Raw genomic sequence first — 21,664 nt, forward strand, 5'->3', positions numbered from 1 at the left:
TCAGATCCTCTGGACACCTCAGGATTCCTTCCCACGGGCCATTTGGAAAGTACAGACTCCAAAAATGAATATTGTACTAGATGGACTTCTAAAATAAAGGTATTTAAAGGTGTGAGACCGTGTGATTTCATGCACAGCTCAGGGAATGCATGATTACCAGGTATTCACACAGCATCCACACTTGGACAATTATCACTGTCCCTTACATTTGCTGAATGGGCTTGTATGTCATGTGATCAGCCCCTCATGGAGGCAAAAAGAAGGGTACTGGAATACTACTCAGCCATAAAAAAGAATGAAAATTTGACATTTGCAGCAACATGGATGGACTTGGAGGGCATTATGCTAAGTGAAATAAGTCAGACAGAGAAAGACAAATACTGTATGATATCACTTATATGTGGAATCTAAAAATACAACAAACTAGTGAATATAACAAAAAAGAAGCAGACTCACAGATATAGAGAACAAACTAGTGGTTACCAGTGGGGAGAGGGAAGCAGGGAGGGGAAATATAGGGGTGGGGGAGTGGGAGGTACAAACCACTGGATATAAGATAGGCTCAAGGATGTATTGTACGACACGGGGAATATAGCCAATATTTTGTAATAACTATAAATAACTGTAACCTTTAAACTTGTATGAGAAATAAAAAATTTAAAAAGAGGGGTATTGAAAGTTGAGGAAACTGAGGCACAAGAAAATCCAGTCTTCCTAAATCAATTCATGGCTATCAATCAGCAAGGCCTCACCATACTGCACCACCCTAAGCCAGAAACCCCGAGTTAGGGCAATATAGGTACTTTAGCTCCAGGAGATAAAATGCCAAGGAAAGGGTGGAGGAAAATGAAAGGAAAATCATGTTTGAAAGTGATGAGGCCTCTTTTCAGGCATGATACTCCCCGTGAGAGGTGGGCTGATTACCAGGACTTAAAAGATGAACTTTGTAAGGTACGGCTGATTTGCCATTCAAAAAGACCCAACCAACGGGAAAGAAAGCTGATCACCCAGCTTTAAGATGAGACACACCCAAAAGGTGTGTCGTGGGGTGGCATGTGGCAGGGCCGAGTGAGTCTGCATCTGGGTGAACAGGTTCTACCTCATCTGGGGATCTGAGAGACACCAAGGCAAATCCTGAGCCCAGTGGTCACAAACATAGGCCTGGGCTCCATCCCAGAAGCACAGTCCATTAGCCCTGGCCACCATTTCTAACTGCTTCTTTTTCCTTTGCTCTTGAGTATTCTCAAAGATAGAGGCCTGCAAGACCCGTGCGCAGTTCCTTCTCCAGATCCACAGAAGAGACTGTCCAAAGGCCAGGACAACACTGAATGCAGCCGTTCTGCAGATGAAAAACAGATGAATCTATGATGAAGCTTCCTATGATGCCAGGGATTTGGCTGCTTTTGATATGAGAACCATTACTGAACCCCTTTAAAAAATAAGATGGTTGGGCTTCCCTGGTGGTGCAGTGGTTGAGAGCCCGCCTACCGATGCAGGGGACGCGGGTTCGTGCCCCAGTCCGCGAAGATCCCACATGCCGCGGAGCGGCTTGGCCCGTGAGCCATGGCCGCTGAGCCTGCGCGTCCGGAGCCTATGTTCCACAATGGGAGAGGCCACAACAGTGTGAGGCCCGTGTACCGCAAAAAAAAAAAAAAAAAAAGATGGTTTCTGACAGATATAACCAACATTAAAACAAACAAACAAACAAAAACCTCCTAAAAGAGCTAAGGCAGAAGGCTGAACACTATGTAAATAATGGCTAATTTTAAATATACTTGACCCTTTTGGAAGTGTGTTTCTTGAAAAGGCTTTAGGGGGTTATTCCATTTGGACAACTAATAGCCTAATTACTATTTTTTAAGAAAACAATAACCAAACTCCTTTTCAGCCAGTCTTGGCAAGAAATCTCTAAGAACACCCATCTCTGCAGCACTATATGTCATACTGCTGAAAAAAACATAATTACAGTCAGCTGCATCCAAGTTTCCATCAGACACAATCCCAAAGAGGTGAACTATTGAAGCCTGAATCTAAAGGTTTTTCATTTTGAGCACGATGCCTCTTTATGAGCAACAAAAACACAACATCCAAAAAAGAAGCATTCGTCATAGCCTTCAATAGTCCAGGATTCGGGGCTCCAGTGTACACAGTACAGTCTGTACCCCAATGATTAAAGACAATTCTAGTTACCAAACTCTTTGCACTTGGGGGGGGATTAAATAACTCTATTTCGTATCTTTAAACCTGTCTCATTGAGCAAAAGAACCATCTATTTTCACAGCATTTTTCAAGCATTGAGAAAACCACTTTTATCCACCATGTCACTTTAATGGAGGCTGAAATAGCCCAAAATGATGATAAATGTTAGGTGACATGAATGGCTTTATTTGTCTTTTCATCGGCTCCAGCATCTTCATCATCATTATTTCAGGTCAGGGTAAACTCAGCAAAATTTTCCTGATGAAGGCCCATGTCAAGAGGGTACAAACCACAGGGAACTCACACATCTCAGAAGACATGTCCAGGGATTCAAATACAAACTTTAGTGATAACCCCTGTCTTCAGAACTACCTGTCCATACAAGGAGGTGATTACAAGTCTTGTTTTCTTAAACATCTATCCAGTGTTGTTTTTCTATTTGGTTAAACTGCTAATTACTACTTTAACAAGAGTGTTGTTTTCTGTGACTTTGTTTTGCAGATGTCTACTATTTCGGGTGCATTAGAGATTAAACAGACATCTGTAAGGTGGCCCAGGCACACTGGAAAGTTCTCAGACTGGAGACCAACATTTTTCTACAACCCACTACTTTCTTGGACAGTGCAGGACACAAACTGCTCCTTGAGAGCGGCAGGACTATAATCCTAAAAAATCTAATGAAATCCAGGTTGTTGGCTAGTGAGTTGAAAACTCTACCTACAGACATCACTAAGAGAATTGACAACAATGAAAATGTTGCAAAGTTAACTTGTTAATAAGCCATCATAATAATAAATTAGTTTTTTCTCCTGAGTTAAATATTTATCAAATCCTAAAAAAAAAAAAAAAAAAGCTAACATTTTAACTGTACTTCTTTATTTAGAAAAAGAGTCCAATTGATGTCTGTTTCCACCTGGTACAGGAATAAAGCATTATCATTAATCAAATATTCTGTCTTCTACTTTAATTGAAGAACACTTGTCAGTGACAACGTTGTTGGAAATACTTCTAAAATGCACTGGTACTTCTTCCTGTCTTAGTAAGTATTCCAAGCAAAAATGCACTTTTTGTCTTAAATGACAATATAGTAGGACTCCTGAATTAAAACTGTCAGGCACTCCAGCTGTTGCTACAAAGGTATAGGTCACTAAATTGAGTCATTAATGCCACCCAAAATATGGATACAGGTCCATCTTGTCATTTTCCTCCTTTGAAAGAAGGCAGAATTCAGAAAATATTTCTAGTTACCTTCTGTTATTTCAAGTTTTATTAAGTTTGCTTCAGGAAATGATGTATGAGTTTAATGATAAAGTAATATAACCAATGCTTTAAAGGAAAGAAAAAAATGCTGACCAGACACCTAGAACAGAAAACTCATAGAATGTAGAATGGTGGTTGCCATGGGCTGCAGGGAGGTGGATAGGGAGTTATTGTTTATGGGTACAGAGTTTCAGTTTTACAAGATGAAAAGAGTTCTGAAGATGGATGGTGGTGATGGCTGGCCAAAAATGTGAATGCCCTTCATGTCACCGAATTCTACACTTAAAAAATAGTTAAGAACTTCCTTGGTGGCTCAGTAGTTAAGAACCCGCCTGCCAATTCAGGGGACACAGATTTGATCCCTGGTCTGGGAAGATCCCACATGCCGCGGGGCAACTAAGCCCGTGTGCCACAACTACTGAGCCCTCGTGCCACAACTACTGAAGACCGTGCACCTAGAGCCTGTGCTCCACAACAAGAGAAGCCACCGCAATGAGAAGCCCGTGCACCGCACAAAAAGTAGCAGCTAGAGAAAGCCCACGTGCAGCAACGAAGACCCAACACAGCCAAAACTAACTAAATAAATAAATAAAATAAAATAAAAATTAAAAATAATAAGTTTAAGAAAAATAGTTACGGGGACTTCCCTGGCGGTCCAGACTCTACACTTCCCCTGCAGGGGGCGAGGGTTCGATCCCTGGTCAGGGAACTAAGATCCCGCGTGCCGCGCAGTGTGGGAAGAAAACCAAAAAGTTGAGATGGCAATTTTATGTAATATGTTTTACCATAATTTTTTAAAAATTATTTTAAAAAACTGACCTGAATTACACATCCAATTAAGTGTTCTCCCCTTCAAATAGTTCATTTTAGGGCATTACATGTTTATTTCCATAGTGTTGACACAGAGCAAAACATCTCTGAATCTCTGCCGTAAAATTTAAGACAGGTTTGTTTGGATTTTTTTCATTGTTTTGAACATTCCTGATAACGGTAAATGTCTTTGGAGGACAATTTTTAATTTTAAAAAAGCCTTTTATAGCTCCATTTTCAGAATAATAATCTTATCAAGTTAAAAATTTTATTTTAGCCCACATGAGGTGTGACTCTACAGGAGCAATATGAATTTGTGCATGTGGTTTGTAAACTGCCTGTGAGGCAATGCTAGTAAAGGTGAGACACAAGTTTCCAAGGAGCCGCCTTCTCAGCAGGAAGGGAAAGTACACAGTGCTGACTAATACATTTTGATCATTTTTCATACCCTCCAGTTTGCTTACCTCCATGTGAAAGAGGTTTAAGTTTTCAACGAAATGTGCCAGAAACATGGTGTCACTTGTCTGTTCCCATTGTTATTTCCAGATACTAATTTTCAGAAACCTACAGGTGCTTATCAGTGAACATCTCGGCTAAAGATGTCTATGAAAGCCAAAGGCTGTCACTGCCATTAAAAGGAATAATTTCTCAAAGTGTAGGGGTGGTTCTCTTTTTAGAGCATGAACTACAAAACTTCTTTTCAAAGAGGAGTATGATTCATTTATCAAAGTTAAACTGAGGAACGTCACTTGGTTTAATACTTGAATAAAACTGATTCTTCAGTAGGAGATAAAGCTTATGGACCACTCTCTTAGCTTAACTGGAACAGAAGAACTACCTCCCCCCAACTATTTCCTTTGATAATCCTGAACAAGTTATTTAATCTTTAAGGGGTGTGTGTGTGTGTGTGTGTGTGTGTGTGTGTGTGTGTGTGTGTATTGGGATAGAACTAAATAATCTCTAATGCTCCTTCCAGCTTTGGGATTCTAGGGAAGGCAGAACTGGGAAAGCAAAGAGCCTGGGCTCGGAAGTCTGACCAGCATGGGCATGAATCCAGGTCTACCATTGAATAGCCATGCAAGCACCTGTGATCCACATCTGTAAAATGGGATGCTAATATGCAACTCACAGGACCATTACAAGGATTAAATAAACAAGAAAGCGCTGGACAAATGTAATTTCTCTTTGCCTCCTTTGCATGCGGAATGTGACTGCTTGCAATCCAAGCATACAAAACAGAAACTGAATTTTTAAAACTCTTACTTTCCAAGCAGGTTTCACGGGATGCGTCGCTGAGGCACATAGTGCTATTTTATTATGTACAGAAAAGCAAAGTGAGGACTGGTGGCGCAGTGGTTAAGAATCCACCTGCCAATGCAGGGGACATGGGTTCAAGCCCTCATCTGGGAAGATCCCACATGCCGTGGAACAACTAAGCCCGTGCGCCACAACTACTGAGCCTGTGCTCTAGAGCCCATGAGCCACAACTACTGAGCCCATGTGCCACAATTACTGAAGCCCGCGCACCTAGAGCCGGTGCTCTGCAGCAAGAGAAGCCACCGCAGTGAGAAGCCCGTGCACCGCAGCCCCTGCTCGCTGCAACTAGAGAAAGCCTGCGCACAGCAAAAAAGACCCAAAGCAGCCAAAAAAAATAAATAAATAAATTTATTGTTTAAAAAAGAGAGAATCAGGGCAAGCAACTTTCACAATCTGTGTAAGACACGAAGACAGAGATGGCTCAGGTAAGCATAATGAACAGTGTAACCCTGCACTTCCTAGGGACTATTCAGTCCTCCACGATACCTTTCAGGAAGCGTGGGCACAGTAATTATTAAAAGGTCCTACACCATTTCTATAAACGGTCAATGCCAGTTGGAAACACTCTTGCCAGAGAGCCAAGAGATAAGTGAAACTTGGTCGTTTTAAGAATAAATAAATAAATAAATAAATAAATAAATAAATAAATAAATCCCACCATGACGGTTAAAACTAGAAAATATTGGAGAGTTTTGGGGAACTCCTAATCCAGCAAATAAGACCTAATGCATTTGAAGGCTTCAATCACTTAATTATATTAGCATCCAAGTTCATGGTGACTTCTCTAACCCCAGCTGACAAATTTTCTTCTGAATAAATACACAGATCAGTTAATTGGGGTATAAAAATACACAAACTAATGCTCAGAAACATCTGGATCTGACCTTAATACGGCAAATATAATCAGACCTAAATGGTGTGTGTGTGTAGCTGACATGGGACAGGGCGCAGTCTTTGGAGATTAGTTGCTTAGATTAGGTGCTTAAGCAACATTATTACAGGTTGTCATCAAATTACATTTGTTTGGCCAATCTCACTTCTCTAGGTGATTCATCCTGGGAAAGAAACAACACCCTAAAGATTGTCAGATTAATTCTAAAGAAATTAAAGGATGATGATGTTTTTTCTTTGCTTGGGAACAATAGGAATTCTAGAAGGCCGTGCTTCACCCAAACTTAAAAGAAGCAAAAAAAAAAAGAAAGATTAAAAAAAAGTGAAGAACCACTGGATAAATCTGATCAAGAACTTACATTAGCTACTTGTTTAGGTGGATAAGTCGACTTCCACTAAAGTCTAAAAAGGAGTTTTAAGAGCTGGCCCCTTTGTCAGAGTGCTGGGAAATGAAAGAATGACTCACTTTATACTTGATGTCAAAATCTTGGTGAGCACTGGCTTTCGTGTTTCTAAATCAACAAACAGCATTGTATAATGTTGCTCAGGCCATAAGCCAGGAAGTGGCCAGTGACCCTATACTCCTTTCTCTGTCACGGGTAAAGCTAGTGGCCAAGACAGTGTGTCCTGGGCACAGGGGGGGGTTCCTTCTAACTCTGTGTCATCCTGGGAGACTTGCCCAGCCTAATGCGGCGTGATTTTGCCATCCTAGACAGAGACTACTGATACACAATTTAAATAGTCATTTAGTCTATTTTATAATGAAGCCTGTGATAGAAAGTCTCAAGGACATCTGCCAGAGATGAATAAAGCAGAGGACTCAACTCCCATGTAGAATCATCTCCTCCAGAACACATATTCCAGGATTCATTCTGCCAACACATCATTTCCCACTCAATGTGCAGAGAAAGCAGAGGACTGCACCTGGAACCACAGCCAGAAAGGTCACCAGGTACTTACTGTTCCTTCCATTAATGATGGCTGGTGCCAGCCTCTGTCCCCGATTAGGGGTGGGGAGGGGGGCTGTTCCTGAAGATTGTGAAATCTGTCAATGAATGTCCGTCCCCCCGCTCCACCGCCTGGTACCCTAAAGCCCTGTAGCTGTTCCAAGTTGTGATTATGTTTTTTCTGCTAAGTATCAAATTCTGACCTAAACTGTGGTCATTCTAGTCCAAATCTGGCAGATTTTTTTTTTCCCACACTGCTGCAGAAGAGAACAACCTCCTTTGGAAAGCTGTCTAAATTCAGGACAATCAGAGTCATCTTCTTGAGAACAGGGACCATAACTTTTCAGTGTTCGTACTCATAATTCAATTTCCGTGCTTTCTGTCAATGGCTCTCTCTCTGAACATAGATGTCTATTCTGCTGGAAAAATCCATAGATACCTCTTAAAAAAAAAAAACACAGCTTTATTGAGATGTATTTTACATACCAACTCAATGGTTTTTAATATATTTACACAGAGTTGTGCAACCATCACCATAATCTATCTTAAGATCGCAAGGAAACTTCTCCAATGTTCTCTGGACTGTAAGCTCTAAGAGGGTAGGGATCATGTCTGCCTTGTTTGCTGCTCCATCCCTGGCACCAGGTCTAGCACCTGGCCTAGCACCTGGCACAGAGTAAGAGTTCAGTAAGTATTTGTGATAAACACTTTCATGCTGCCCCAGGGCCAGCCTGAACCTTCCAGATCCCTAAGTTTCCTAGATACGAGAAATAACTACTTCTTTCCTCCAACAGAAACTTTCAATTCAGCTCATCTCCCTACGGTAAGCAGAATGATCCCTGAGGTTCCCAGTGTGCACACCCTGTATATGTACAATTCCTTCACCTTGAATGGGGGTGGGCCTAATCAGACCATTCTTTTTGAAAAAGAGTAGAGGTCAGAGACAAGTCAGAGGTTCAAAGTTGGAGCAAATGCTTTCCTGTTGGCCAAGGGGCAAACGGCCACATTGTGGCGAGGGCCACATGGCAGGAAATAGCAGGTGGCCTCTAAGAGCTGGCCCCTAGCTGATGGCCAGCAAGAAAGGGGAGACTTAGTCCTACAGCCACAAGGAATTGAATTCTGCCAACAACCACGTGAACTTGCAAGAGTACTCCAAGCTCCAGAAGAACATGGAGCTGCTAAGTTTGTGAAAATTTCTTATATAACAATAGATATTGAATATACTCCTCCAGGAATCTGGAGGAAGGCAGACTGATTACATTAACTCCCAGGAGTGAATGGCCTCAAACTTCTCAGAGGTACTGCTGTGGAATTTTAAAATGAGGAGGTTTTTAATAAAAAAGAATCTCTAGTTTGCAAAATTTCAAGAGGTATAAAGCTTAAGTGAAAAACTTAAACAGTGTGAAGGAAAACATCTAGGGACAGCTTTCCTAAAAGGTTCCTATTTTTCTCAGCTTCTTCTCATCCATTCATTCAGCAAGCATTTACTGTATGCCAGACCCAAGGTTTAAGCACTAGAGCTGCCCTATCCAATATGGCAGCCACCAGCCACATGTGACCCTTGAACCCTGCAAAGTGGCCAATGGGAATTGAAATGTGCTAGCACAGGGAACTCTGCTCCATATTCTGTAATAACCTAAAAGAAAACAATTTGAAAAAGAAAAGATACATGTATATGTATAACTGAATCACTTTGCTATATACCTGAAACTAACACAACATTGTTAATCAACTATGCTCCAATATAAAAAAAAATTTAATTAAAAAAAAAAGAAATGTGCTGCAAATGGAAAATACACACTGGATTTCAAACACTTCGTATGAAAGAAAAAATAAGTTAAAAGATCTTGTTAGTGTTTTCTTATGTGGATTACACGTTGAAAAGATAGTGATGGAGATGGATGACAAACAAGTAAATAAGTACAGATTAAGATAAATGCAAAAGGAGGGGAGGGATAAATTGGGAGACTGGGATTGACATATACACACTACTGTGTATAAAATAGATAGCTAATAAGAACCTACTGTATAGCACAGGGAACTCTACTCAGTACTCTGTAATGACCTATATGGGGATAGAATCTTAAAAAGAGAGTATATATGTATATGTATAACTGATTCACTTTGCTGTACAGCAGAAACTAACACACCATTGGAAATCAACTATACGCCAATAAAAATTTTTTAAAAAGATAAATGCTATGAAGGAAATAAGTGCAAAGATAGAGAATAATAGGGGAAAACTATTTTATATGGAGTGGTCAGGAAAGATGTCGCTGAGGCGTTAACATATCCACTTATAAACCTGCAAGACTGCTATTAACTCTCAAGTTTTAACACATGACAGCACCAGGGGCTGGGGAGCTTTAGAGGACTGACAAAGGCAGTTGGTCAGCTGCAGGGCTATCACGTTGCACCGTTCCGTTTGGGTTCCATGTAAATGGCGCCCCCTGGAGGTGTGCACCCCGAGATCCTGTTTGTATGAATTGCTTCTAAGTTTTCATAAGATACTTCTTTCAAACTTTACATTTTCCAGATACAATTTGTTTTCCAGTTTTAATAGTTATAACACACTTCAACTTCATCTGCCATGTAGCCTACAAAAAATCTCTACTTGGGAATACAACAAAATTCCTGATTTCAAGCATGAGACACAGGGCAGGCAGCTGGCAGTCTGCAACCTGAAATTCTTTTTTCCGTCTCCCAGCGATTTGCTAAATTTTGTCTCCCAGCGATTTGCTAAAGATTTGTAAAACCTTCCTGACTTCTTGCTACAAATCAGCTGGTTTCTGTATTTGTCTTCTTCTCTGAACAGAGGCAGACACGTTTGCTAGTTTTCAAAAAAGTTTTCAGAGTTACTTGACCATACAGACCTCCAGGCGACAGAAAGCAGGCCAGAATCCACAGAGGCCAGCCAGGGCAGCTGCGCCCTCACTCAAGCGGCCAAAGCAATGAACCTCGACGTACTTTTCCAGTAATCGCTGCCCCTGAAAAACACACTTACTGCCTGTCACTGTGCACACACTTTTATATTTAAAAAAACAAAATAAAACATCTTTGTGAACCCTCTGCCCTACACACACACACACACACACACACACACACACACACGCACACTTCCCTGATTGACACTGGGGCAAGGAAGAGATCTTAAAGAGGTTAAGTGTTGAAAATAGATTATTTTTTTAAAAAAAAACTACCTATAAAAAATAGTATTCTCCATTCACCAAAATGAGAGCCTTTCTGAAAGGAAGATGCCTCACTTTCCCTGAATATCAGTTATAGTCAATCAGATACAGTGTTTTGAAGTTGATTTTTAAGGGCCTTGGGAATTCACCCCCTGCCTTTGTAATGAAAAGCAAAAGTTAATTACTACCCACTTTTAACTAGGGTTTTGTTAACAATAGTGTTTTTGTTTTTTTTTTCTCCCAAGACCTAGAATCTGTTTCATGTGACAGGCATTCACACCCAAATCACAGGGAAAATGCAGTGTCCTTTCTCCACAAAGTCACTTTCACTGACCAGCCAGGAAGACAGCATCTGCTCCTCGTTGTCTGTTCTATTAGTGGTGAAAGGTTTGCACTGATCCATTAACCCGCCCCCCACTTCCCGGGTGCCCCTCACGACCAAGAAGGGAGCTTTGGGAGACAGCTGGGCAGCAATGAGCAACACTGTTCCCTGATGACTGTGAAACAGGCCAGAGAAGCTAACGGGATCACCCAGAGATCACTCACAACCCCAGCCTTTGTCCCTCCCAACTAAGCTAACAATTAGGAAAAACAAAAGTCAAAATAGGGCTCATTCTTAAAAAAAAAAAATTCCAAAATTATGTTTATGAGGAACCCTGGAGCAGGTCTATGAGATTAATCCAAGGAGTCTTTTCTCCTTTACATTCAAGGATATCACTTTGTACCGAAAACAAAGTGTTGATGAAAATATCAAATTTAAAACCTCTTTCCTGGCCTTCCCTGGTGGCACAGTGGTTAAGAATCTGCCTGCCAATGCAGGGGACACAAAGGTTGGAGCCCTGGTCCGGGAATATCCCACATGCCTCAGAGCAACTAGCCTGTGCGTCACAACTACTGAGCCTGCGCTCTAGAGCCCGTGAGCCACAACTACTGAGCCCACACGTCACAACTACTGAAGCCCATGCACCTAGAGCCCATGCTCTGCAACAAGAGAAGCCACCGCAATGAAAAGCCTGCGCACCGCAACGAAGAGTAGGCCCCGCTCGCCGCAACTAGAGAAAGCCTGCGCGCAGCAGCAAAGACCAAACGCAGCCAAAAAATAAATAAATAAATTTATATATGAAAAAAACCCTCTTTCCTTAAAGAATTTCTGTCCCAATAGGTTTGCAGATGCATTTCATGAAAATGCTTTAAAACGGAGCAAAAAGGAACACTGTTGGGCATTTTGGCATCTTCATTTATGTCATTCCAGAGATGGCATCACCCCTATCCCAAATCTGTTCTCAGAAATGTGCGCAAGAAAATTCTCTGGGGACTCAGGGGGGCCTGAATAAAGTGCGCTGGCTCCCTGCCAGGACAAAGAATAAAATAATATTCTGTTAAAAAGTTGGGTTTTTATTTTTCTTTTCTCTCTCTTTCTTCTTTTCTTGGAGGGGAGTGTTTCTGTTTTCCATCGTGCGTCAAATCCCTGAAGATCGGGCTTCCCTGGTGGCACAGCGGTTGAGAGTCCACTTGCCGATGCAGGGGACACGGGTTCGTGCCCCGGTCTGGGAAGATCCCACGTGCCGCAGAGCGGCTGGGCCCGTGAGCCATGGCCGCTGAGCCTGCGTGTCCGGAGCCTGTGCTCCACAACAGAAGAGGCCACAACAGTGAGAGGCCCGCGTACAGCAAAAAAAAAAAAAAATCCCTGAAAATCACAAGTAAATCCCAGACATTAATGTTGATGCAGTCAGAAAAGGAAGTATTAAACACCAAAGCAAGCAATGAAGTTGAAAAGATTCCTACCTTAGATCATACTGGGCTGTGCTCAGCTCTTGGAAGATGCTTATCTTACCGATAAGGACCTGCCAGGGAGGAGTGATCAGACTGTGCTCCACGGAGCCCTGAAGATGCAGTTTGGGACCAGGATGCTGGGACCAGTGGCAGCACCAAGGAGTGGCTTAGGAGGGAAGGGCCTTGAACTCCACCATAATCTGCATTGAGCCACACATCCAAAAGCTACCCCCCCAAAAAAATACAATCTAAGGAAAACCAGTGGACTTGTTATACAAGAGCAGCTTCAAAGAGAGGCTCCTGGCCACCTTTAGGGGCAGCTGACAACCCCTAAAATTCCCCTAAGAAGACAAGGTCAGAGTCTCCAACCCACCTTCCAACTAGAGACTGATTTAGTCTCCTGCTTTGCACATTCGGCTTAGGGACATTTCCTTCCAACAAGGAATCCCAGCAAAAGAGCTTTGCCCCGGGTTCTGGCCTAGACCTTGCCCTTGGCTATGAGATGGGCAACTAACTGCACCTTCTATAGCTCTAGTCTTCTCCTCCACAAAGTGAAATGCTTCAACTCTAGACCATCTCTAATGGTCCTTCCAAGTCTAAAATTCTAGAATCTATATCACCAAATGTTTCAAATGAAGACAATGACAACTGTCTCTTCATAGGTAACTATTGGCCCCCAGGGACCTTTGTTGTTTAGAACTTTCCAATGGGCTTATATTTAGTTCAGAGACAACAACATTGAAAATAAATGAGGAGACTATTCCAATGAAGTGGGGTTTTTTAAATTAAAATAAATCCATGGGGGCTTCCCTGGTGGCACAGTGGTTGAGAGTCCGCCTGCCGATGCAGGGGACATGGGTTCGTGCCCCGGTCCGGGAGGATCCCACATGCTGCGGAGCGGCTGGGCCCGTGAGCCATGGCTGCTGAGCCTGTGCATCTGGAGCCTGTGCTCCACAACGGGAAACGCCACAGCAGTGAGAGGCCCGCGTACCGCAAAAAATAATAATAATAAAAAAATAAATCCATGGGATGTTACTTATAATTCTTTACTCTGATATGAATGTCTGAAAAACAAAACACCAACACTGATCTAGACTGTAATTCAGCTTTACTTGCTTTATCTCCCAGACCTGTTCTTCTTTCCTGGAACTAAGGAATATTTTATGAGTTAAAATAAGGCGAGAGAAATAGTAGAAACTAGCACACTCTATACCAAATCAAAAGGTCTTTGATTTTTCATTTAGTTGATAGTGCTGACTTTTTCTGTTTTCAAGAATTTTTTTTTTTTTCTAGATTAAACATGAGTAACGGGCAAGCAGAGTAAGGAGAAACAAATACTAATGGTTTTACCATGGTTCTGGCTTGGCTATTAACTAGTTGTGTGGCCTGGCGCACATTACTTAACCTTTCTGAATCTCTGTTCACTCATCTGCAAAATGTGGATAACACACCAGTCTCCCTTACACTCCCCTCCAAGAAGAGTTAAACTAGATAAGACCAGGGAAAAAGAATAGACATACAGTGTTGGTCCTTTTGATGACTCTCCAAAACAAGGGCATTTGTCTCGTTTTTAAAAGTATGGACATTGCTACTAATTAACTGTGGTTGTCAGAACAGGGACAAATCCTAGAAGTTTCATGTAGGCTGAATCAGGCCCAGAGCAAATCAAGAGTTGTAGCAAAAGTGAGGTTTCTAAAAGTCTACCAAAGTGGATGGTAGTTGTCTTCTTTGAAGATAATGCCTTCCCAGTTTTCAGAGTTAAGGTTGGGAGGACACAGTGCTAAGGTGGATGGTGGATTGTGGGGTTCACTACCAGTCAGACTCTAGGGGTCTAACCTCTGGCAAGCTGGGCCTCGCGTCCTCATCCATCATCTGACTTGGTTAATCTGAATCCTTCCGCTTTGAAACCCTGCTCAATCTAAACTGCCCCTCTGCTTCACTAACAAAGAAGAAAACTACTTCCGAATATGACCTTACAGACACTGAATCATGCTTTGGTCCAAATGAATTACACATTAATTAAGTTATAATTATACATTATATTACAGGCCGAGTCTCATTTCATTTGCCAATCAAGAAAGGAAGGGTCTCCACCTATACCACTCAAATATGATTACTTCTCCCCAAAGTTGTAGTTATTTCAGTACAAAAATAAATGTGGAGAAAGGGCAGTGTCTGAGGGTTCAAGAAAGCCTGAGGAGGGAAAATAACAGAATAAAGAGATTTTGTAGGTAGTACAGAAGATTCTAGAGCTGGTTACTTTCTTGACTATCACCTGCAATGGGGGGCATTTCATGCAGTACCAGCATTGCCCCTAGATCCCAAACTCCTCTCAATAAATAAAGGCATTAGGAGGAGATGGAGTGGAAGCAGACACACCTCCAAGCTGAACTACTCCAGCTCATCTGCTCAGGGGTGAGAAGATCTCGATAACCTTTTCTAGAAAAACTCCGGTTAACCAGTTTCATTCATTTGCCTCTCCCATCGTCCACATAGCATTGTGTGCTGCTTTTCCACGTGATTTACACGGTCTGCCTACCCACATGGCATCCCTCCTTCAAGAACTTGCTCAAATGTTATCTCCTCCAAAGCCAACGAACTGCACCGCTCGGTTGATCGTTGGGGTGGGGGCTGATCTCTTTGGCAGCCAGTGTCCCTAGAATACATTTTGTAAACTCGGAACCATACTTTGATCTTGCCTTGGATTGTACTTGGCTCTTCCTTAACACTTGCTCCAGACAACAAATGTAGACAAGTCCCCACCTTTTTCTCTCCCGAAGCACCTCGCCCCTTCCCCAAATAGTGGCTCAGTAACATGTCTGACAGATTAAGTGCACTGTATTTAAACATAAACACGGTTTGGGTCGCTGGTGTCATGTGTGTTGCCACACCAAACCACACTGGTAAGTTTCAAATTGCCTTGATTGGCTTCAAGCTCCCACGATGTCCCTGGACAAGCGCTAAGCAATTGTGAAATCACCAAAGATAAGGAGGCAGAGCGGGAATAAAGGAAAGCCGGGGCCTGAATAATCCTCACTGAGTCATCGTTTCCTGAAAGATCGAGCTTGAGGCTTGGGGTGGGGGAAGGGGGTGGGGAGGGAGGGGTTCGGGAGAAAGGAACCTGAGCAGCGCGCGGAGGACGAGCCCAGGACAAGCACCCTCCCCTCGCCCTGAAGCTGCGGGACCCGGGAACCCGGACCGGGCCCGCACCCACGTGCTGGAGCGCCCCCCTGTGGCCGCTCCGCAGCCCCCGCCGTTCCCCGCTCGCCCGCAGAGAGCTCTCCCCACGGCCCAAGAAACAAGACAAGCAGAAAGTTTCCGACCCAGGCGGTTAGAGAAAGGTCGAAGCCAGGTCCGGGGGCCTCGAAGCGCGGGCGTGGCGGGAGAGGCGCCCAGTTTGGCGGCGATGGCAAGGGGTCCGAGCCCAAACGGACCCCCCGAGGGTTCCGAGGTGCCCCGAGGCGGGGCCCGGGCCCTCCAAATCCCGAGGGCGAAGGGCTTCTCCCTTACCCCAACCTTCCAGCGAAGGGCGGGAGGGGAACCTGGGCCCACGCCAGGTCGGATTGCCCCCCCAGCTACCAGGGCATGCTTGGGGCTCTTGGGTTTGCTTTATTCATTTTATTAATTGGAAGGAGGGGGCGACCAAATCCCTTTGGCGCATTCTGATCCCCAGCAATCTGGATTCTGGTAGCCCCCCCCCTAAACCCACCTGCAGTCCACCGCCCCACCCAACGCCGCCCTCCTTGCTGGGGTGACAAGTGGAAGCAGTAATTCCACTTCCTCCTCCCCCTCCAGCCTCCCGGTTTGGAAGGCAGTTTTCCACCAGGGTTTCCCCGCCGCCCGCAGTGGACCCGCCGGCCGGGAGGCGCGGCGCCCCGGAGCCGGGGACGGGGAGTGGGCGAGGCCGGGCCCGGCGCGGCGCTTACCTCGGCTACGGTGAGCGGCATGCAGATCCGGTACTCCTTCAGCAGCATGGTCCTGCCGGCCGCGGACCCCCGAGGCGGGAAGAGGGGGGCTCCCCCAGACCAACAAGGCTGCCGCCCAGGCTCAGGGCAAAGCGCCCGGAGCCCCGTGCTCGGACCCGGGCGGCGAATTAGCCCCGGCGGTGCGCTCAGGTCCTGGCTTCCTCCTCTCCGCCCGAGAGCATGTCAAGGCTTGGGTCCTGGTGTTCGCGGCTCCCCCGCCTCCTTCCTCGCCGAGGTCGATCCGCCTGGAACGCGGTGTTGCAAAGTCAGCCAGGGAGGGAGGGAGACCCACTGGAAACCGCTCTGATCGGCAGCCCGGGGCAGTAGTAGCGGGCGCCAGTTCAGGACATGCCCGGCAGCGGGCGAGGGAGGAAAAATAAGAGAGATTTCCAAAAATTAAAACGAATGCACAAAAGTCACCCGCTCGATCCGCCTCTGAAACCAGATCTGAACCTGGCGACCCCCCTTTTCCGGCCGGTCTGCCCAAGGCTAATGTCACCAGGCACACATTGCTGACGGAGCCAGAGATGCTGACTTTCCAGACAAAGGCTCGATCGGCTGTGCTCCTTGGGCGGTAAACAAGATTTCCTGCTCTTTTTAGGGCCGGTCCCCGAGGCGCTTCAGGGCTCGCTGGGGGAGAAAAGGGAAGCCGCCGCCGCCGCTCAGCTCTGCCGGGCTGGGGCTCCGGGTTCCTCCGACCTCAGCTCGCGGCTGCGAGGGGCGGGCGGGAGGAAGCTGGCGCCTTCCGTGCGCGTCCCCTCCCCCGAGTCCGGATCCCCGAGCGCCGTGCGTGCCCGAGAGTTTGCAGCCACCTCGCCGGGGCCGGAGAGTCGGCGCCGAGCTGCAGTGTGCCTCGGGCCGGGGAGGTGGGTGCGGGAGGAGCGAGCGCGAGCGAAGCTGACATCAGCAGCCGCCTCGGCGGGGAGGGTAGCCCCATCCGGCCAATGGGGAAATGGCAAAGAATGTGGAGGATTTAAACAAAACAGCATGTCTCTCCCCGGCTGCTGCCAGACGGCAGGGCTGCCGCGGAGAGCCGAGGCCGGCCGGCGATGGGGAGGATCGGAAAAGGGGGCTCCCTTCGGCTCCTTTACCCTTTGAATCTGTTCTCAAATGTACCCCGGGTGCCACAGTGCTCTGTCCAGCCACTCTGGGTAGTTTCTGGGTCCAAGGTACAGAAGTGCCCCTTGACCTTTAGAGAAGGTTTTTACAAATGCCCACCGAGAGTGTTTTCACTTTGGTCCAGTAAGCAAGTCCAGCGCTGGAGAGGCGATGGGATTTGGGAGCAGGAGAGCAAACCCTTGCCTGGTTTCCTAACTGGTTTCAGAGCAGGAATCCAGAAACTGGAAAGTCCAACAATGTGAATGAAAATGAAATCCAAACAGAAAGACACACAAACCACGGGGAACATGAACCAGGCATAGCCTTTTACCTCTCCTGGCACTGCTCTGCAGTCTGACTGCAGGCTTCGCAGAGCAGCAAGAATAGGTTTTCCTGTCAGCATTCCCAAGTTCAAAAAGTCACAGTGAAATGTCAGTGAAAATGCCTGGAGTGTTGGTATTTCATCCATATTAAACAGATCCCTCATTTTAACCACAAGAGGCACATTCTTCAGTTACTCAGGAAGCTGCATGTAACTGCTGAAGTCTGTTTTTCATTTGTCTGGTGTTTTTAAGCTTGTTTTTCTGAAAAGTTGCTGGATGAAAAATGCATCAGTTGCCTCTCTGCAGAATAACCTGCAAGCATCATCTTTCCTCAGAAAAAATATTCGTGCTCTAAGATCCTGCAGCTCCTCACAGGGCTTTGGATGGCGATACTGATGGCCTCAATCTTATAGTATTTAAAATTGTAAGTAATAAGTAATTAACCAATATAACTATGGTGGGCTGTGGCTAAAATCATCCAGATGGCTGGAGAGAAATTATAACTGTGTGAATATAATACAAAGGCTGATAGAAAAATGACACCCTCTATCCAGCTTATATTCTAGGGAAAAAACTATTTTCTAGATAAATGCTTCCCAGAGTTGGCTCAGAAAGATTCACAGCAACTAATTGAAGCTAAACCAAATTCCTCGAGGTGGAAAATCTAAATCTGACACTGTACTGCTGAATAATAACACATGAAAGCCTGTGATACGCAGAGGATGCTCAAGCTGTTTTTCTTTTTCCTGCTTCTCACTAAAACACGGCGTAGTGGCTTCACTTCTGGCACTTAAAACTCTTCCCAGAGGCAGCTAGGGGATGTATTGGCTAGCCACACATGCATATGCACACACGACATCAGGGTAGGTGGACAAATTCCTGGCTTTCCTAGATGCTTCCTGACATTGATTCTGTATAATGAAGTATTTTACTGATGAATATTACGGTTGAGGAACTACTTCTCCGAATCTCGCAAACTGCAAATTACCACATATATGCTTCTGTTCTTTCCCCTCTGCTAAGCTGACTTCTTTCCTGAACTTTTCCTTTTCAGTCAGTCCGCACGCCTGGTCACATGACCCTTGTTCAGGCACAGCTCTAATCCTTCTGCCTTCAACACCTCTTAGTGATTCTCTGTGGTCTAACTGAGCAAGTTAAAATTCCCTGGCGGGAGGATCGAGGCTCTGAATCTACCTTTCCCACAGAGCCCCATCACCCTTCCCCGGCCCTGCTCCAGCCAAATGAAAAAACTCTGTTGTTCAGAGAAGGGCTCCACTTACTTCGATCCTTCTGCTCTTGCCACTGCCTTCACAGAGAATCCTCTCCCACTCCCTCCCTCAGGACACAATTAAGCAGCAGGGCACTGACAATCTGTGTTGTTGGAAAGTGATTCTGATGGTAGTGTGTTGGATGGGTTGGGACAGAAGGATACCAGAGGCCAGAGGTTTATATGACTGTAATTCTAAAGGAGACAACGGGGAGGGTCTGAATTAGACAGCGAATGAAGAAAAGACAATGAATTTAAAAGATATGGATAGGACTTGGGAACCGATGGGTTTTCTCCACAACAGTGCTTGGGAGAGGGGAGGGCAAAGAGAGAGCGTATTCATTCATAACTCATTCACACAAGGGAGGAGGGCGCCATCTACTGGTCAGACACCTTGCTTTAAAATGTTTTAAGTCACATCGTCAGCAAGAGTCTGGCAAGAACTGTATCTTTGTTTTCTTTTCAACAGACGGAGTTTGCAATATCCATTTCCAAAGAGCCTTGAAGGTGTTGCTATCATCACTATGGATGGTAGCGATGTTCCATTAACAACGTACACTCTACAGTTACGGATCATCACATATTAAAAAGTGTGGATGGGGAGCAGAGGGCAAAGAGAAGAACCAGGAGTAAAGTTACCAGTGAGGAATGATGCGACCAAAAGGAAGAGAGTATTAGCCTACTCATGTCTATGACAGCATATATTCTCAGATGGGTGACACCCTCTGAAGGCAGGGGGTCTCAGAACGCCAGATGGGGGAGGTGTGCATCTCAATCAATCATCTGGGGAGCTGTTCAACCCATTGTGTTCACCCGAATTCTGTTGATTCACCCCCTCCCCCACATTGAAACCTCTTCCCAGTTTGTGTGGAAAAAAAAAAACTGTAGGGCTCTAGTTCTAGTTCTGTAACTAGGATCTGAAAGAAGAGTGTATCAACAGACTTTGTGACTCTTCCTATTTTATTCCAAGAATATCCCCTGGTACTTGTAAAGTAAGCTATTGTGGTTCTTTCCATCTTCCTATTTCCTCCTCACTAAAGTCTCTGGGTTAATCAAGGCCCAATGAGAATCCTATCTCTTACGTGGAGCCATTCTAGATAACTCTTTACCTTTCTAGACAACCCAGATCACTGATCTGGACTATTCATTTTGGTTCTGGTTTGTATGCCAGTGTGGCCTTTATATATATAATGTCATATCCTTTACTTGAAGTGTTTCACTTGTTCTCCAATTCCCCAACATGATGGTAACCTTCCTGAGGAGATGGGCCATGTCCTATTGTGTCATCTGTAAAGTGTAGCCTGGTTTGAGGGATATTGTGGGTACCCAATCAAGGTCTATTAGGTGTATGCATATGAGTTCAGGATTCTCGACCTTGGCACTATTGACATTTGATAACAGATAATTCTTTGCTGGGGGAATCACTGTAGGATTCAGCAGCATCCCTGGTCTCTACACACTGAGTATCAGTAGCAATCCCACCCACACACCCACGTACATTGCCAAATATGGGGATGGGTGTGGAGGGGGGGAACTGCTGCAGTGGAGAATCACTGCATTATGTAACATTCATTAATCTTATCTAAATGTGTAGCTACTCCAAAGAAGCTTTTGAAGAGACTGAACTTCAACTTGTTTTAGAGCTAAGGAGAGAAGGAACAGAACAAAACTGTTATATCACAGTTCTATAAAGATGTCCCCTTCTCATTCCCATGCTCTGCTTTCTATTAGCCAAGTAGCCCTTGATAAAGGACTTAACTTTAACCTTGATCATTTGGTTACGGTAATGTCTACCAAGTTTTTCTATTTTAAAGTGACTAGTTTTCCCTTTCCATACTCTATTCTATTCTTTGGAAGGCAGTCTTGAAGTGCAGCCTACACTCAAGGGAGCAGAGCTAAGCCCCACCCCCTCAAGGGGAGGGTATCTACACACACAATATGGTATCCTGCGAGATGTGTCCTTTCTCCCTCATTTGTGTGTTCATTCAATTATTTACTTATATCAGTGTGGACTCAGGCATATTTCCTCTCTACTTTGAGTTATAATTCAATACGACGTTATTTTTGTTGTTCACACTGGTCCAGCTTTGGCCATTGGTAGCTCTTCCAGGTCGGTTCCTGCGTCCTTTTGACATGCCCCTCCCCCTCTTTAAGGGCGATTTTTGAAAACCAAAGTTATACTTTGCAATTAATTTTTGTTTTATTAAACATTATTTAATTCCAGAGGAGGCTATGTCTATATATTCCTGTGTGTGTGTGTGTGTGTGTGTGTGTGTGTGTGTGTGTGTGTGTTTTAAACACTTGTATGTCTAACCTTGTTAGGTCCTATGCAAATGTTAAATTCATTCTTAATAAAACTACACAAAGCAAGTCCCAAAGCAATTCTTATGTGTAGACCCATTTATCAGTCCTCTATTAAATACGGAGAATGCCTTTGATGTGGAATTGCTTACAGCTGTGCAGTAAATGCTCATAAAATAAAGATTAATTGACAATGATGTGGTACAAATTGCTTCACATGGGAAAAAACCCTGGAGGATCCGTGGCCAAACGTATGGTTTTGTCTTCTTTTTTTTTTAATAAATAAGCTAGTAATAAATTTTATGAAGGTTTCACTTTTTATTGC

General features: G+C 44.5%; 1 protein-coding gene and 1 long non-coding RNA gene across 4 annotated transcripts in view; one reads left to right on the forward strand and one right to left on the reverse strand.

The window, feature by feature from the left end:
- PITPNC1 (phosphatidylinositol transfer protein cytoplasmic 1) overlaps positions 1 to 17,210 on the reverse strand; it is a 254,872-nt gene extending 237,662 nt beyond the window's left edge. Inside the window, exon 1 of one of the 2 annotated variants that reach the window (XM_073798111.1) lies at positions 16,312 to 17,209. Coding sequence is in view for 1 of the 2 variants with exons in the window: in XM_019944351.3 (XP_019799910.1) it covers positions 16,312 to 16,359 (48 nt within the window). In the remaining variant the exon portion in view is untranslated. Of the gene's footprint in view, positions 1 to 16,311 lie in introns of both variants that reach the window. The other variant, XM_019944351.3, reaches the window with a different exon arrangement.
- LOC109551411 (uncharacterized) lies at positions 15,489 to 21,261 on the forward strand. 2 transcript variants are annotated; one of them, XR_002178166.3, is made up of 3 exons: positions 15,489 to 16,321; positions 18,024 to 18,195; positions 19,508 to 21,261. It is a non-coding gene; the product is annotated as an uncharacterized lncRNA (long non-coding RNA). The 2 variants fall into 2 exon arrangements; XR_012328733.1 differs by having other exon boundaries at positions 15,492 to 16,321; positions 18,107 to 18,195.
- The last annotated feature ends 403 nt before the right edge of the window (positions 21,262 to 21,664 follow it).

The sequence above is a fragment of the Tursiops truncatus genome, chromosome 20 (genome assembly GCF_011762595.2).
Source record: "Tursiops truncatus isolate mTurTru1 chromosome 20, mTurTru1.mat.Y, whole genome shotgun sequence".
NCBI classification, from domain to species: domain Eukaryota; kingdom Metazoa; phylum Chordata; class Mammalia; order Artiodactyla; family Delphinidae; genus Tursiops; species Tursiops truncatus.